At 44.0% G+C, this 16,135-nt stretch overlaps 1 protein-coding gene across 2 annotated transcripts in view; it reads left to right on the top strand.

Moving 5' to 3' along the window:
* LOC124028272 (alpha-mannosidase 2C1-like) overlaps positions 1–15,001 on the top strand; it is a 30,130-nt gene extending 15,129 nt beyond the window's left edge. For both annotated transcript variants that reach the window (XM_046340378.1, XM_046340379.1), the window contains 6 exons: positions 717–860; positions 2,345–2,454; positions 4,507–4,586; positions 14,042–14,190; positions 14,510–14,613; positions 14,780–15,001. In XM_046340378.1, coding sequence (XP_046196334.1) covers positions 717–860; positions 2,345–2,454; positions 4,507–4,586; positions 14,042–14,190; positions 14,510–14,613; positions 14,780–14,894 — 702 coding nt within the window. In that variant the 3' untranslated portion in view covers positions 14,895–15,001. The remainder of the gene's footprint in view (positions 1–716; positions 861–2,344; positions 2,455–4,506; positions 4,587–14,041; positions 14,191–14,509; positions 14,614–14,779) is intronic.
* The last annotated feature ends 1,134 nt before the right edge of the window (positions 15,002–16,135 follow it).

Genomic DNA, 16,135 nt, shown 5'->3' on the forward strand with positions numbered 1-16,135 from the left:
GAGTGGTTTCAGTCCCATAATGTTGTTTATTCCAGGTGGAGTGGTTTCAGTCCCATAATGTTGTTTATTCCAGGTGGAATGGTTTCAGTCCCATAATGTTGTTTATTCCAGGTGGAGTGGTTTCAGTCCCATAATGTTGTTTATTCCAGGTGGAGTGGTTTCAGTCCCATAATGTTGTTTATTCCAGGTGGAGTGGTTTCAGTCCCATAATGTTTATTCCAGGTGGAATGGTTTCAGTCCCATAATTTTGTTTATTCCAGATGGAATGGTTTCAGTCCCATAATGTTGTTTATCCCATGTGGAATGGTTTCAGTCCCATAATGTTGTTTATTCCAGGTGGAATGGTTTCAGTCCCATAATGTTGTTTATTCCTGGTGGAGTGGTTTCAGTCCCATAATGTTGTTTATTCCAGGTGGAATGGTTTCAGTCCCATAATGTTGTTTATTCCAGGTGGAATGGTTTCAGTCCCATAATGTTGTTTATTCCAGGTGGAATGGTTTCAGTCCCATAATGTTGTTCATTCCAGGTGGAATGGTTTCAGTCCTAAAATGTTGTTTATTCCAGGTGGAATGGTTTCAGTCCTAAAATGTTGTTTATTCCAGGTGGAATGGTTTCAGTCCCATAATGTTGTTTATTCCAGGTGGAGTGGTTTCTGTCCCATAATGTTGTTCATTCCAGGTGGAATGGTTTCAGTCCCATAATGTTGTTTATTCCAGGTGGAGTGGTTTGAGTCCCATAAGTTCCTGAAGGTAGAGTTCCCAGTGAAGGTGAGGAGCCCCAACGCCACCTATGAGATCCAGTTTGGACACCTGCAGAGACCCACACACAGGAACACGAGCTGGGACTGGGCACGCTTCGAGGTACCAATAACATGTTTTATACAGCCTTTTCGACATCAACAATTATCACAAGAGCTTTACAGTAACCAGCCTAGACCCCAAATAGCTTTACAGTAACCAGCCTAGACCCCAAAGAGCTTTACAGTAACCAGCCTAGACCCCAAAGAGCTTTACAGTAACCAGCCTAGACCCCAAAGAGCTTTACAGTAACCAGCCTAGACCCCAAAGAGCTTTACAGTAACCAGCCTAGACCCCAAAGAGCTTTACAGTAACCAGCCTATGACTCCAAAGAGCTTTACAGTAACCAGCCTATTCCCCCAAAGAGCTTTACAGTAACCAGCATATTCCCCAAAGAGCTTTACAGTAACCAGCCTATTCCCCCAAAGAGCTTTACAGTAACCAGCCTATTCCCCCAAAGAGCGTTACAGTAACCAGCCTAGACCCCAAAGAGCTTTACAGTAACCAGCCTATTCCCCCAAAGAGCTTTACAGTAACCAGCCTAGTCCCCCAAAGAGCTTTACAGTAACCAGCCTTGTCCCCCAAAGAGCTTTACAGTAGCCAGCCTAGTCCCCCATAGAGCTTTACAGTAGCCAGCCTATTCCCCCATAGAGCTTTACAGTAACCAGCCTATTCCCCCATAGAGCTTTACAGTAGCCAGCCTATTCCCCCATAGAGCTTTACAGTAACCAGCCTTTCCCCCAAAGAGCTTTACAGTAGCCAGCCTATTCCCCCAAAGCGCTTTACAGGAACCAGCCTTTTCCCGCAAAGAGCTTTACAGTAACCAGCCTATTCCCCCAAAGAGCTTTACAGTAACCAGCCTAGTCCCCCAAAGAGCTTTACAGTAACCAGCCTATTCCCCCAAAGAGCGTTACAGTAACCAGCCTAGTCCCCCAAAGAGCTTTACAGTAGCCAGCCTAGTCCCCCATAGAGCTTTACAGTAGCCAGCCTAGTCCCCCATAGAGCTTTACAGTAGCCAGCCCTAGTCCCCCATAGAGCTTTACAGTAGCCAGCCTATTCCCCCATAGAGCTTTACAGTAACCAGCCTATTCCCCCATAGAGCTTTACAGTAACCAGCCTATTCCCCCATAGAGCTTTACAGTAGCCAGCCTATTCCCCCATAGAGCTTTACAGTAGCCAGCCTATTCCCCCATAGAGCTTTACAGTAGCCAGCCTATTCCCCATAGAGCTTTACAGTAGCCAGCCTATTCCCCCATAGAGCTTTACAGTAGCCAGCCTATTCCCCCATAGAGCTTTACAGTAACCAGCCTATTCCCCCATAGAGCTTTACAGTAACCAGCCTAGTCCCCCAAAGAGCTTTACAGTAACCAGCCTAGTCCCCCAAAGAGCTTTACAGTAACCAGCCTAGTCCCCCAAATAGCAAGCAGAAGCAGTGGCAAGAGACAATTCCCTACTGCTACTGACTGACATAAATAACCCATCTGCTAACTCCCCTTAGCATTGTTGTTTTGCTGGTCCTATAACAATAGAATCATTCTCCTTCCCAGGTTTGGGGCCACAAATGGGCAGACCTATCAGAGCACGGCTTTGGAGTGTCTCTGCTGAACGACAGTAAATATGGATACTCGGTTCACCAGAACACCATGACGCTCTCTCTGTGAGTCTGACAAATATTGCAGTTTAACAAATTGGACGTGGGTAGCTCAGTTAGCAGAGCATGGTGTTGTCAACAACAGGATAGTGGGTTCCCCTTATTACTGACATAACATAACAGCATTCTGTCAACAACAGGATAGTGGGTTCCGCGTATTACTGACATAACATAACAGCATTCTGTCAACAACAGGATAGTGGGTTCCGCGTATTACTGACATAACATAACAGCATTCTGTCAACAACAGGATAGTGGGTTCCCCTTATTACTGACATAACATAACAGCATTCTGTCAACAACAGGATAGTGGGTTCCCCTTATTACTGACATAACAGCATTCTGTCAACAACAGGATAGTGGGTTCCCCTTATTACTGACATAACAGCATTCTGTCAACAACAGGATAGTGGGTTCCCCTTATTACTGACATAACAGCATTCTGTCAACAACAGGATAGTGGGTTCCCCTTATTACTGACAGAACATAACAGCATTCTGTCAACAACAGGATAGTGGGTTCCCCTTATTACTGACATAACATAACAGCATTCTGTCAACAACAGGATAGTGGGTTCCCCTTATTACTGACATAACAGCATTCTGTCAACAACAGGATAGTGGGTTCCCCTTATTACTGACATAACAGCATTCTGTCAACAACAGGATAGTGGGTTCCCCTTATTACTGACATAACAGCATTCTGTCAACAACAGGATAGTGGGTTCCCCTTATTACTGACAGAACAGCATTCTGTCAACAACAGGATAGTGGGTTCCCCTTATTACTGACAGAACATAACAGCATTCTGTCAACAACAGGATAGTGGGTTCCCCTTATTACTGACATAACAGCATTCTGTCAACAACAGGATAGTGGGTTCCCCTTATTACTGACATAACAGCATTCTGTCAACAACAGGATAGTGGGTTCCCATTATTACTGACATAACATAACAGCATTCTGTCAACAACAGGATAGTGGGTTCCCCTTATTACTGACATAACAGCATTCTGTCAACAACAGGATAGTGGGTTCCCCTTATTACTGACATAACATAACAGCATTCTGTCAACAACAGGATAGTGGGTTCCCCTTATTACTGACAGAACATAACAGCATTCTGTCAACAACAGGATAGTGGGTTCCCCTTATTACTGACATAACAGCATTCTGTCAACAACAGGATAGTGGGTTCCCCTTATTACTGACATAACAGCATTCTGTCAACAACAGGATAGTGGGTTCCCCTTATTACTGACATAACAGCATTCTGTCAACAACAGGATAGTGGGTTCCCCTTATTACTGACATAACATAACAGCATTCTGTCAACAACAGGATAGTGGGTTCCCCTTATTACTGACATAACAGCATTCTGTCAACAACAGGATAGTGGGTTCCCCTTATTACTGACAGAACATAACAGCATTCTGTCAACAACAGGATAGTGGGTTCCCCTTATTACTGATATAACATAACAGCATTCTGTCAACAACAGGATAGTGGGTTCCCCTTATTACTGACATAACAGCATTCTGTCAACAACAGGATAGTGGGTTCCCCTTATTACTGACAGAACAGCATTCTGTCAACAACAGGATAGTGGGTTCCCCTTATTACTGACATAACATAACAGCATTCTGTCAACAACAGGATAGTGGGTTCCCCTTATTACTGACAGAACAGCATTCTGTCAACAACAGGATAGTGGGTTCCCCTTATTACTGACAGAACATAACAGCATTCTGTCAACAACAGGATAGTGGGTTCCCCTTATTACTGACATAACAGCATTCTGTCAACAACAGGATAGTGGGTTCCCCTTATTACTGACATAACATAACAGCATTCTGTCAACAACAGGATAGTGGGTTCCCCTTATTACTGACATAACAGCATTCTGTCAACAACAGGATAGTGGGTTCCCCTTATTACTGACATAACATAACAGCATTCTGTCAACAACAGGATAGTGGGTTCCCCTTATTACTGACAGAACATAACAGCATTCTTTCTCTCCTTCCTAAGACTGTTCTTTTCTTTTTCTTCTTAAAAGACTGCGAGCTCCTAAGTCTCCTGATGCCAACGCTGACATGGGCAGTCATCAGTTCACCTACGCTGTCATGCCACACACAGGTGAGGTACTTTTGATCTTTATAACATTAGAATTATTATTTATTTTAAAGTTGAATCTTTATTTGCCATGTGTAATGAAGACATTGGTAATCTTACTCAGCGCCAAGTTCTCGTGAAACAATAAAAACACAATACAAAAATCAGCAAACAAGGAAGAAACTCGACGGTCATTTTCTGGAAAAAATTGTGTGACTTGCTTCAGCTCTTTTGAAAGTATTTTTGTTACTGTTGGTTGGTTATTTTATGCAAATCTGAATAGTTAAAGTTGACAAAGTTTTCAAGAATTTGAAGTTAGGATAGCCAGAAGATGTGAACGTTGGTTTGGTCAATAGTTGTGGTCTGTAGTTGTGTGGCTGTGGTCAGTAGTTGTGTGGTTGTGGTCAGTAGTTGTGTGGCTGTGGTCAGTAGTTGTGTGGTTGTGGTCAGTAGTTGTGTGGCTGTGGTCAGTAGTTGTGTGGCTGTGGTCAGTAGTTGTGTGGCTGTGGTCAGTAGTTGTGTGGTTGTGGTGTGGTTGTGGTCTGTAGTTGTGTGGCTGTGGTCAGTAGTTGTGTGGTTGTGGTCAGTAGTTGTGTGGTTGTGGTCTGTAGTTGTGTGGTTGTGGTCAGTAGTTGTGTGGTTGTGGTCAGTAGTTGTGTGGTTGTGGTCAGTAGTTGTGTGGTTGTGGTCAGTGGTTGTGTGGTTGTGGTCAGTAGTTGTGTGGTTGTGTGGTTGTGGTCAGTAGTTGTGTGGTTGTGGTCAGTAGTTGTGTGGTTGTGGTCAGTAGTTGTGTGGTTGTGGTGTGGTTGTGGTCTGTAGTTGTGTGGCTGTGGTCAGTAGTTGTGTGGTTGTGGTCAGTAGTTGTGTGGTTGTGGTCTGTAGTTGTGTGGTTGTGGTCTGTAGTTGTGTGGTTGTGGTCAGTAGTTGTGTGGTTGTGGTCAGTAGTTGTGTGGTTGTGGTCAGTGGTTGTGTGGTTGTGGTCAGTGGTTGTGTGGTTGTGGTCAGTAGTTGTGTGGTTGTGGTCAGTAGTTGTGTGGTTGTGGTCAGTAGTTGTGTGGTTGTGGTCAGTAGTTGTGTGGTTGTGGTCAGTAGTTGTGTGGTTGTGGTGTGGTTGTGGTCTGTAGTTGTGTGGTTGTGGTCAGTAGTTGTGTGGTTGTGGTCAGTAGTTGTGTGGTTGTGGTCAGTGGTTGTGTGGTTGTGGTCAGTGGTTGTGTGGTTGTGGTCAGTAGTTGTGTGGTTGTGGTCAGTGGTTGTGTGGTTGTGGTCAGTAGTTGTGTGTTTGTGGTCAGTAGTTGTGTGGTTGTGGTCAGTAGTTGTGTGGTTGTGGTGTGGTTGTGGTCTGTGGTTGTGGTGTGGTTGTGGTCAGTAGTTGTGTGGTTGTGGTCAGTAGTTGTGTGGTTGTGGTCAGTAGTTGTGTGGTTGTGGTCAGTGGTTGTGGTCAGGAGTTATGTCTCTAGTTATGTTGTTGTGGTCAGTAGTGGTGGTCAGTTGTTGTGTGTTTGTGGTCAGTAGCTGTCGTCAGGAGTTGTGTGGGTGTGGTCAGTAGTTATGGTCTGTAGTCAGTAGCTTAGCTTAATCATGACAGGCCTTAAAATTAAAATATATTTTGTTGGTAAGGCTGTGTGTTAATATTACATTCAGCACCGTGGACGGTGGTCAGAAATGAACACATATAAGTCGATCAGCACCACGGAAAACGGTCAAAAACACCCTATTTTATCTGCAAATAATAGGCAATAGCCTAGATTATAAAACAGTAAAATAAAACAGTAATATATAGATCAAGCTCTTGACAGAAACACAGCTAATGACCCAGTACATGCTCGCTGTAGTTCTGCACAGCAGCAGATCTGACCCGTATTCCAAATGATCTGCCTCCTGCAGAGGCCCTGAAGCAAAAACACCAGCAAATCGATGAAGCATTCAAACTGATTGCTTAGATGGCAGCATGTCTTATAACAGTATATGATGTGTATGTGCTTACTATTATTCTTAAAGCCTAGTTAAACGTATTGGCTATGATGACAATGAAATGGCTCATTGGCCCTGCACCAGAACATGGCTTCCTATGACAGATCCAGCATAGTCGTAGATTGATCAAATTCATCTCAATAAAGCTTGATTTATATAGGCTGTCTGGGTAGCCTGCCCTGTAACAATGTAAGCTTGGTCATCTATGAAGTTTTGAACATCTTGGGCATGTTCTGTTATAATCTCCACCAGCCACAGCCAGAAGAGGACTGGCCACCCCTCATAGCATGGTTCCTCTCTAGCCACCGTGCTTCTACACCTGCATTGCTTGCTGTCTGGGGTTTTAGGCTGGGTTTCTGTACAGCACTTTGAGATATCAGCTGATGTACGAAGGGCTTTATAAATACATTTGATTTGATACTCACTCATTTGATTGGTATTCGACTGGCCTTGCTAAGTTGTTGACTATGGCATTCAAATCCATGGCCCTGGTGTTTTCAATGGACAGAATGGCCAACCCACTCCGTCTCTCCTGTCCCAAGCTGCTGCTCAGGTTTTAATTATCTTCAGTTTAGGAAAGGAGTGCTCGGCACTGGCTCATAAAAAGGAGCATCGCTGTAAACACTTCCCCAAATTTAGCAGTGACTGAATTGGAATCCACAATGAGCATCTTGGCCAGGTATCTCACTGTAGTGTGCTTTGCTATTTCCTTCTTAAAACAGGCCCTGAAAGAGAGTAATTGTCCAGGGAAGCTTGCTGATATACCTTTGCTGTAATGTTCAGCCAGCCGGCTGGCTGTCTCATAGACTGCACCGTCATCTGCGTTGGGTAGTGGGATGGATGGAGTCAAACAGATTCAATGTTGCCCGCAGACTTTTAAATGTTTTTGACAGCTGGTGGATAACGATGTCAAGGTTTGCATTAAAGATGTTGACTCTAAAACTACTCTCCCCATCAGACAGTCGCTCGTCTTCGCTCATCAAAATGACGCCTTCTCCGAGTGTCTTCAAAAGTGTTCTGAGCTCCCCATTTTTGTCGGCAAGGGTCCTCCCGGGTTCCGGACAGGGTGTTTTATCATGTCCGTGAGTAGTCTGACTGCCCTGTGCAGGTCTGTGGCATTTTGGAGACTACGTTCACCTTTTATAAAACCTAAGTCTGCAGAACGACAAAAAAAAAAAAAAAACTAAATTTTTCCATTTTCTTTTTCAGTGATGCTGTATCAACCCATCTCGTCCTTCTTGTCACTTAAAAGCACAATCTTGGTGAGGGCCTTCATTACGTCCACATATCTGTATCTCAGGGGACTCTGACCTAGATGACCCGCGTGTGGGACATAGTCCTTCTAGAGTTACATTTAATTTTTCTGATGCGAAATCAAATATACCACTCAACATTGACCTCTTTATGAGAAGGTGTATAACAGTTCAACAGTGAAACTGTTTAGTCTCTGGCACATGTTTGACAGAGTCGTTGAGAGCCTGGTTAAGATTGTGCGCTGCGCAATGCACATAAACAGCAAGCGTCTTTTTAGAAATATCCAGCCAGTTATCCTCTACGCTGCCCAGGACATTTAGAAATATCCAGTTATCCTCTATGCTGCCCAGGACATTTAGAAATATCCAGTTATCCTCTACGCTGCCCAGGACATTTAGAAATATCCAGTTATCCTCTACGCTGCCCAGGACATTTAGAAATATCCAGTTATCCTCTACGCTGCCCAGGACATTTAGAAATATCCAGTTATCCTCTATGCTGCCCAGGACATTTAGAAATATCCAGTTATCCTCTACGCTGCCCAGGACATTTAGAAATATCCAGTTATCCTCTACGCTGCCCAGGACATTTAGAAATATCCAGTTATCCTCTATGCTGCCCAGGACATTTAGAAATATCCAGTTATCCTCTACGCTGCCCAGGACATTTAGAAATATCCAGTTATCCTCTACGCTGCCCAGGACATTTAGAAATATCCAGCCCGTTATCCTCTATGCTGCCCAGGACATTTAGAAATATCCAGTTATCCTCTATGCTGCCCAGGACATTTAGAAATATCCAGCCCGTTATCCTCTATGCTGCCCAGGACATTTAGAAATATCCAGTTATCCTCTATGCTGCCCAGGACATTTAGAAATATCCAGCCCGTTATCCTCTATGCTGCCCAGGACATTTAGAAATATCCAGTTATCCTCTATGCTGCCCAGGACATTTAGAAATATCCAGCTGTCCTCTATGCTGCCCAGGACATTTAGAAATATCCAGTTATCCTCTATGCTGCCCAGGACATTTAGAAATATCCAGCCAGTTATCCTCTATGCTGCCCAGGACATTTAGAAATATCCAGCCAGTTATCCTCTATGCTGCCCAGGACATTTAGAAATATCCAGTTATCCTCTATGCTGCCCAGGACATTTAGAAATATCCAGCTATCCTCTATGCTGCCCAGGACATTTAGAAATATCCAGCTGTCCTCTATGCTGCCCAGGACATTTAGAAATATCCAGTTATCCTCTATGCTGCCCAGGACATTTAGAAATATCCAGCCAGTTATCCTCTATGCTGCCCAGGACATTTAGAAATATCCAGTTATCCTCTATGCTGCCCAGGACATTTAGAAATATCCATCCAGTTATCCTCTATGCTGCCCAGGACATTTAGAAATATCCAGCTGTCCTCTATGCTGCCCAGGACATTTAGAAATATCCAGTTATCCTCTATGCTGCCCAGGACATTTAGAAATATCCAGCCTAGTTATCCTCTATGCTGCCCAGGACATTTAGAAATATCCAGCCAGTTATCCTCTATGCTGCCCAGGACATTTAGAAATATCCAGTTATCCTCTATGCTGCCCAGGACATTTAGAAATATCCAGTTATCCTCTATGCTGCCCAGGACATTTATAAATATCCAGCTATCCTCTACGCTGCCCAGGACATTTAGAAATATCCAGCCAGTTATCCTCTATGCTGCCCAGGACATTTAGAAATATCCAGTTATCCTCTATGCTGCCCAGGACATTTAGAAATATCCAGCCTAGTTATCCTCTATGCTGCCCAGGACATTTAGAAATATCCAGCCAGTTATCCTCTATGCTGCCCAGGACATTTAGAAATATCCAGTTATCCTCTATGCTGCCCAGGACATTTAGAAATATCCAGTTATCCTCTATGCTGCCCAGGACATTTAGAAATATCCAGCTATCCTCTACGCTGCCCAGGACATTTAGAAATATCCAGCCAGTTATCCTCTATGCTGCCCAGGACATTTAGAAATATCCAGTTATCCTCTATGCTGCCCAGGACATTTAGAAATATCCAGTTATCCTCTATGCTGCCCAGGACATTTAGAAATATCCAGTTATCCTCTATGCTGCCCAGGACATTTAGAAATATCCAGCTATCCTCTATGCTGCCCAGGACATCTAGAAATATCCAGCCCGATATCCTCTATGCTGCCCAGGACATCTAGAAATATCCAGCCCGATATCCTCTATGCTGCCCAGGACATTTAGAAATATCCAGTTATCTTCTATGCTGCCCAGGACATTTAGAAATATCCAGCCCGTTATCCTCTATGCTGCCCAGGATTCTACGTTGAAGCTCATGCTGCTGATGTGTCTCCAGAAATCCCCGAAACGACTCTGATGGTCATATCTGTGGCGACATTATTTGCATCCCTTATCACTCTCACATAGCGATAAACTCGGCTGAACTGGTCTACTTTGGATACGTCCGGTGTCCATAATAACAGAACAAAATGGGGCTTCCTGCATCTCCCTGAATGTCACACTTCACTCGCTTTGAGGACTGAGATAGTTAACTGATCCTGTGGGTCGTTCTAAAGGTTACGTCAGAACTGGGTCCTGACAGCAGTTCAATTATACTGACAGTATTCCCACTGTTGACCTGGCCCAGTTTTATAATACTGACAGTATTCCCACTGTTGACCTGGCCCAGTTTTATTATACTGACAGTATTCCCACTGTTGACCTGTCCCAGTTTTATAATACTGACAGTATTCCCACTGTTGACCTGGCCCAGTTTTATAATACTGACAGTATTCCCACTGTTGACCTGGCCCAGTTTTATAATACTGACAGTATTCCCACTGTTGACCTGGCCCAGTTTTATTATACTGACAGTATTCCCACTGTTGACTTGGCCCAGTTTTATAATACTGACAGTATTCCCACTGTTGACCTGTCCCAGTTTTATAATACTGACAGTATTCCCACTGTTGACCTGGCCCAGTTTTATTATACTGACAGTATTCCCACTGTTGACCTGGCCCAGTTTTATTATACTGACAGTATTCCCACTGTTGACTTGGCCCAGTTTTATAATACTGACAGTATTCCCACTGTTGACCTGTCCCAGTTTTATTATACTGACAGTATTCCCACTGTTGACCTGGCCCAGTTTTATTATACTGACAGTATTCCCACTGTTGACCTGGCCCAGTTTTATTATACTGACAGTATTCCCACTGTTGACCTGTCCCAGTTTTATAATACTGACAGTATTCCCACTGTTGACCTGTCCCAGTTTTATTATACTGACAGTATTCCCACTGTTGACCTGGCCCAGTTCAATTATACTGACAGTATTCCCACTGTTGACCTGGCCCAGTTTTATTATACTGACAGTATTCCCACTGTTGACCTGTCCCAGTTTTTCACAGTGCTCTCTGAACACCAAAGTACATGATGCTAGTGTGAGAGTTACATTAACTATGCGCTCCAACACCTGTTGCCAGGGATTTTCTTCGTTACGCACGCCTCTATCCATTTCTGCGTCAAAGGTGCCATTGAGCTTCCATTGCTCATATACCAAACAGGCACCCGTGTGAATCTGGGATGTCTCATGACATGCTATTTTGGATATTAGATGGCGACAATCTCTCACCCCATTCACCCACTCATCAGAGAAGAATGGATCACTCCGATCTCTGATCAGCTAAGTATCAAGCTCAAAATACTCGCAATCTAGCTTGTTTGAATAACATAGCCATGCACGTGGTAATTAGATTCCAGCCTTGGCTGTAGTGGTGAAATACGACTTGGTAAAACCTTTCGTCCTGGGAATGGGCCAGTAGGAGACGAGCCTAATGCAATAACGTGCCGTTTAACTTCTGCATCCACATTTGTTGCATAATGCCCCCCTGTCAGTTGGATAGGTAAAAAGGCCGTCGGTCCCATTTCCACCTGTTTCCTCAGCCTCCACGATTCTAGCCTCTCCCTGCTCCTCTTCCTCCCCACCCGGCCCGGGGATGTCTGACCTGACTTGTGCTCAGGGTCGTATCCGCCGATATCTGACAACCAGTATCCTCCTCTGTCAAAGTTGCTTCTTCTGGCACGATGGAACAGCTTGGCCTTGGCTCACTTGACCCGCTAAAAGCTGCTGCTGGCGATGATAAACCTACATCCTCTTCTGGTCCCGCTGCACTTGAACTACATTTGAAAAAGGTCTGTGGTTGTGGTCAGTAGTTGTGTGGTTGTGGTCAGTAGTTGTGTGGTTGTGGTCAGTAGTTGTGGTCAGTAGTTGTGGTTGTGGTCAGTAGTTGTGGTTGTGGTCAGTAGTTGTGGTCAGTAGTTGTAGTTGTGGTCAGTAGTTGTGGTCAGTAGTTGTGGTCAGTAGTTGTGTGGTTGTGGTCAGTAGTTGTGGTCAGTAGTTGTGGTTGTGGTCAGTAGTTGTGGTTGTGGTCAGTAGTTGTGGTCAGTAGTTGTGGTCAGTAGTTGTGGTCAGTAGTTGTGTGGTTGTGGTCAGTAGTTGTGTGGTTGTGGTCAGTAGTTGTGGTCAGTAGTTGTGGTCAGTAGTTGTGTGGTTGTGGTCAGTAGTTGTGGTCAGTAGTTGTGTGGTTGTGGTCAGTAGTTGTGGTCAGTAGTTGTGTGGTTGTGGTCAGTAGTTGTGGTCAGTAGTTGTGGTCAGTAGTTGTGTGGTTGTGGTCAGTAGTTGTGGTTGTGGTCAGTAGTTGTGGTCAGTAGTTGTGTGGTTGTGGTCAGTAGTTGTGGTCAGTAGTTGTGTGGTTGTGGTCAGTAGTTGTGTGGTTGTGGTCAGTAGTTGTGTGGTTGTGGTCAGTAGTTGTGTGGTTGTGGTCAGTAGTTGTGGTCAGTAGTTGTGTGGTTGTGGTCAGTAGTTGTGGTCAGTAGTTGTGTGGTTGTGGTCAGTAGTTGTGGTTGTGGTCAGTAGTTGTGTGGTTGTGGTCAGTAGTTGTGGTCAGTAGTTGTGTGGTTGTGGTCAGTAGTTGTGGTTGTGGTCAGTAGTTGTGGTTGTGGTCAGTAGTTGTGGTCAGTAGTTGTGTGGTTGTGGTCAGTAGTTGTGGTCAGTAGTTGTGGTCAGTAGTTGTGTGGTTGTGGTCAGTAGTTGTGTGGTTGTGGTCAGTAGTTGTGGTTGTGGTCAGTAGTTGTGTGGTTGTGGTCAGTAGTTGTGTGGTTGTGGTCAGTAGTTGTGTGGTTGTGGTCAGTAGTTGTGTGGTTGTGGTCAGTAGTTGTGGTTGTGGTCAGTAGTTAGTTCTAATTCAAATGATTTTGATTAACTCCTTTGCTTTCTCATTTTTGGCCTTCTTTTGGGCTCCACTCTTGTGTTGACACATTGCTGATTTTTTTAAATCCGTAATTTTATATTCTCGACTTGCTCTCTCTCTCTTTTTCCCGGCCGTTGTCTCTTGCTAACTAGCTCAACTGTTGCATAAAACGATGACAGAAACAACTTTGGAGAGTATTTGCACAATGAATCCCAGAATGCATTTCATTATCTTAACATGGTATTGAAACTATTGAATAATATGATTTATTTAGCTAATTCATTTGATTTATTGTCATCAATACACTAAAATATCATGCTGACTTATGTAGTGACAGAAAAAAACTTTTGTTGGTGAAACCATCAGTCGGATCATTTATCATATAGCCTTGGTTAAATAAATACTTTATGGTCAACTCATTGATCATATAGCCTTGTTGTCAGTAGTTGTGTGGTTGTGGTCAGTAGCTGTTGTCAGTTGTGTGGTTGTGATCAGTAGTTGTGTGGTTGTGTTCTGTAGTTGTTGTGGTCAGTAGCTGTTGTCAGTCATGGTAGTATGATAGGTGTTGTTTTACAGGGTCAGTCATAGTAGTGTGATAGGTGTTGTGTTACAGGGTCAGTCATAGTAGTATGATAGGTGTTGTTTTACAGGGTCAGTCATAGTAGTATGATAGGTGTTGTTTTACAGGGTCAGTCATAGTAGTATGATAGGTGTTGTTTTACAGGGTCAGTCATAGTAGTATGATAGGTGTTGTTTTACAGGGTCAGTCATAGCAATATGATAGGTGTTGTTTTACAGGGTCAGTCATAGTAGTATGATAGGTGTTGTTTTACAGGGTCAGTCATAGTACAAGCACCCTGGAGCAAATTAGCATTAAGTGCCTTGCTCAAGGGCACAGACAGATTATTCGCCTTGTCGTCTTGGGTATTCAAACCAGCGACCTTTCGGTTACTGGCCCAACTCTCTAACCGCTACCTGCTGCCCTACAGGAACGTTCCAGGAAGCGTCAGTCATCCAGTGGGCCTACAACCTCAACAACCCTCTGAGGCTGATCGACCACGCCCCCGGCTCCCACACCGTAGCCTGGAGCGCCTTCTCTGTCAGCGCTGCAGCCGTCATCCTGGAGACCGTCAAGCAGGTGTGTTTATCCTGCCAGGAAATAACCCTTTTCTTTTCCCAACGCTGCCTGTACATAAATGATGTGCTGTGTCATAGTCGGTGGGGTGAGGTTAGACAAGGGGCCGTTTCCTGGGAGGGTACCAACTAGTGTCGATGCTGACTGAATGGCTGATGATGACAGATGGGGCCTGCTTCACTGTAGTACTTGATGTTCAGCACCTTTTGGATTGAATTGCTGATTGTTGTATTTCCTGACGGGTTTCCATCATGACATTTCCAATGTATTTGAACGCGAAATCAACTCCACTGGTCCTTTTTTTTTTCTCCTCTCCCGACAGGCGGAGGACAGGAAGGATGGTCTGGTGGTACGGCTCTATGAGTCACATGGCAGTAGTGTCAGTGTGTACCTCGCGACAGGCTTCCCCATCACAGAGGCTTGGCAGTGAGTTCTACAGTATAATCAGTTGGGGTTGTGAAGGGGCTTTAGACAGTTGTACTAAACCTCCCCTCTCCGTCACTGAGGCATCTTCATGTTTGTGTAACTAAGTCTCTACACCCTGCTGCTGTTTTCAACCACTGAACCCTCTTCTCATTCGTCCTCTCCTCAGCTGTGATCTACTGGAGCGAGTGGATCCCTCTCGCCCTGCACCAATCACAGACTCCGGAATCTCTATCAGCTTCAGTCCTTTCCAGATTGTGTCCCTTGTACTGTACCTGAAGTAAAAATGGTTTGGGGTCTGAATGTAATTTTTCCCTGTAAATTACGTTCAGCTTATAAAGGCTTCAGTATGCCTTCATAAGCACTGCATAAATGTGTTATATAGCATCTATAACTGTGTATGTCATGCTTTCAAAAGGTTTCATAAATGTGTCATTGTCCACTGTGGAATATGATAAAGACATGCTTTATAAAAGGGTGACATGTTGTTCTCTAAAGTGACGTTATGACTGTGGAACGTCTGGTACACCAACGCATCAAGGTTAGGTTTAAATTCTCATTTTAAAGAGATACATTGTGGAAATGGGAAGTTTTTAGCTAAAATCACTTTTTTGACTGTTAGTAGTGATGATGACAAATACGGGCACTCCCACTAAGATGAACTCTGATTGGTTGATCTTTACTCAGTAAGGTCACTCCCACTAAGATGAACTCTGATTGGTTGATCTTTACTCAGTAAGGTCACTCCCACTAAGATGAACTCTGATTGGTTGATCTTTACTCAGATGAGGTCACTCCCACTAAGATGAACTCTGATTGGTTGATCTTTACTCAGTAAGATCACTCCCACTAAGATGAACTCTGATTGGTTGATCTTTACTCAGTAAGGTCACTCCCACTAAGATTAACTCTGATTGGTTGATCTTTACTCAGTAAGGTCACTCCCACTAAGATGAACTCTGATTGGTTGATCTTTACTCAGTAAGGTCACTCCCACTAAGATGAACTCTGATTGGTTGATCTTTACTCAGTAAGGTCACTCCCACTAAGATGAACTCTGATTGGTTGATCTTTACTCAGTAAGGTCACTCCCACTAAGATGAACTCTGATTGGTTGATCTTTACTCAGTAAGGTCACTCCCACTAAGATGAACTCTGATTGGTTGATCTTTACTCAGTAAGGTCACTCCCACTAAGATGAACTCTGATTGGTTGATCTTTACTCAGTAAGGTCACTCCCACTAAGATGAACTCTGATTGGTTGATCTTTACTCAGTAAGGTCACTCCCACTAAGATGAACTCTGATTGGTTGATCTTTACTCAGTAAGGTCACTCCCACTAAGATGAACTCTGATTGGTTGATCTTTACTCAGTAAGGTCACTCCCACTAAGATGAACTCTGATTGGTTGATCTTTACTCAGTAAGGTCACTCCCACTAAGATGAACTCTGATTGGTTGATCTTTACTCAGTAAGGTCACTCCCACTAAGATGAACTCTGATTGGTTGATCTTTACTCAGTAAG

This window comes from Oncorhynchus gorbuscha, unplaced genomic scaffold (assembly GCF_021184085.1).
Source record: "Oncorhynchus gorbuscha isolate QuinsamMale2020 ecotype Even-year unplaced genomic scaffold, OgorEven_v1.0 Un_scaffold_3939, whole genome shotgun sequence".
Taxonomy (NCBI): Eukaryota; Metazoa; Chordata; class Actinopteri; order Salmoniformes; family Salmonidae; genus Oncorhynchus; species Oncorhynchus gorbuscha.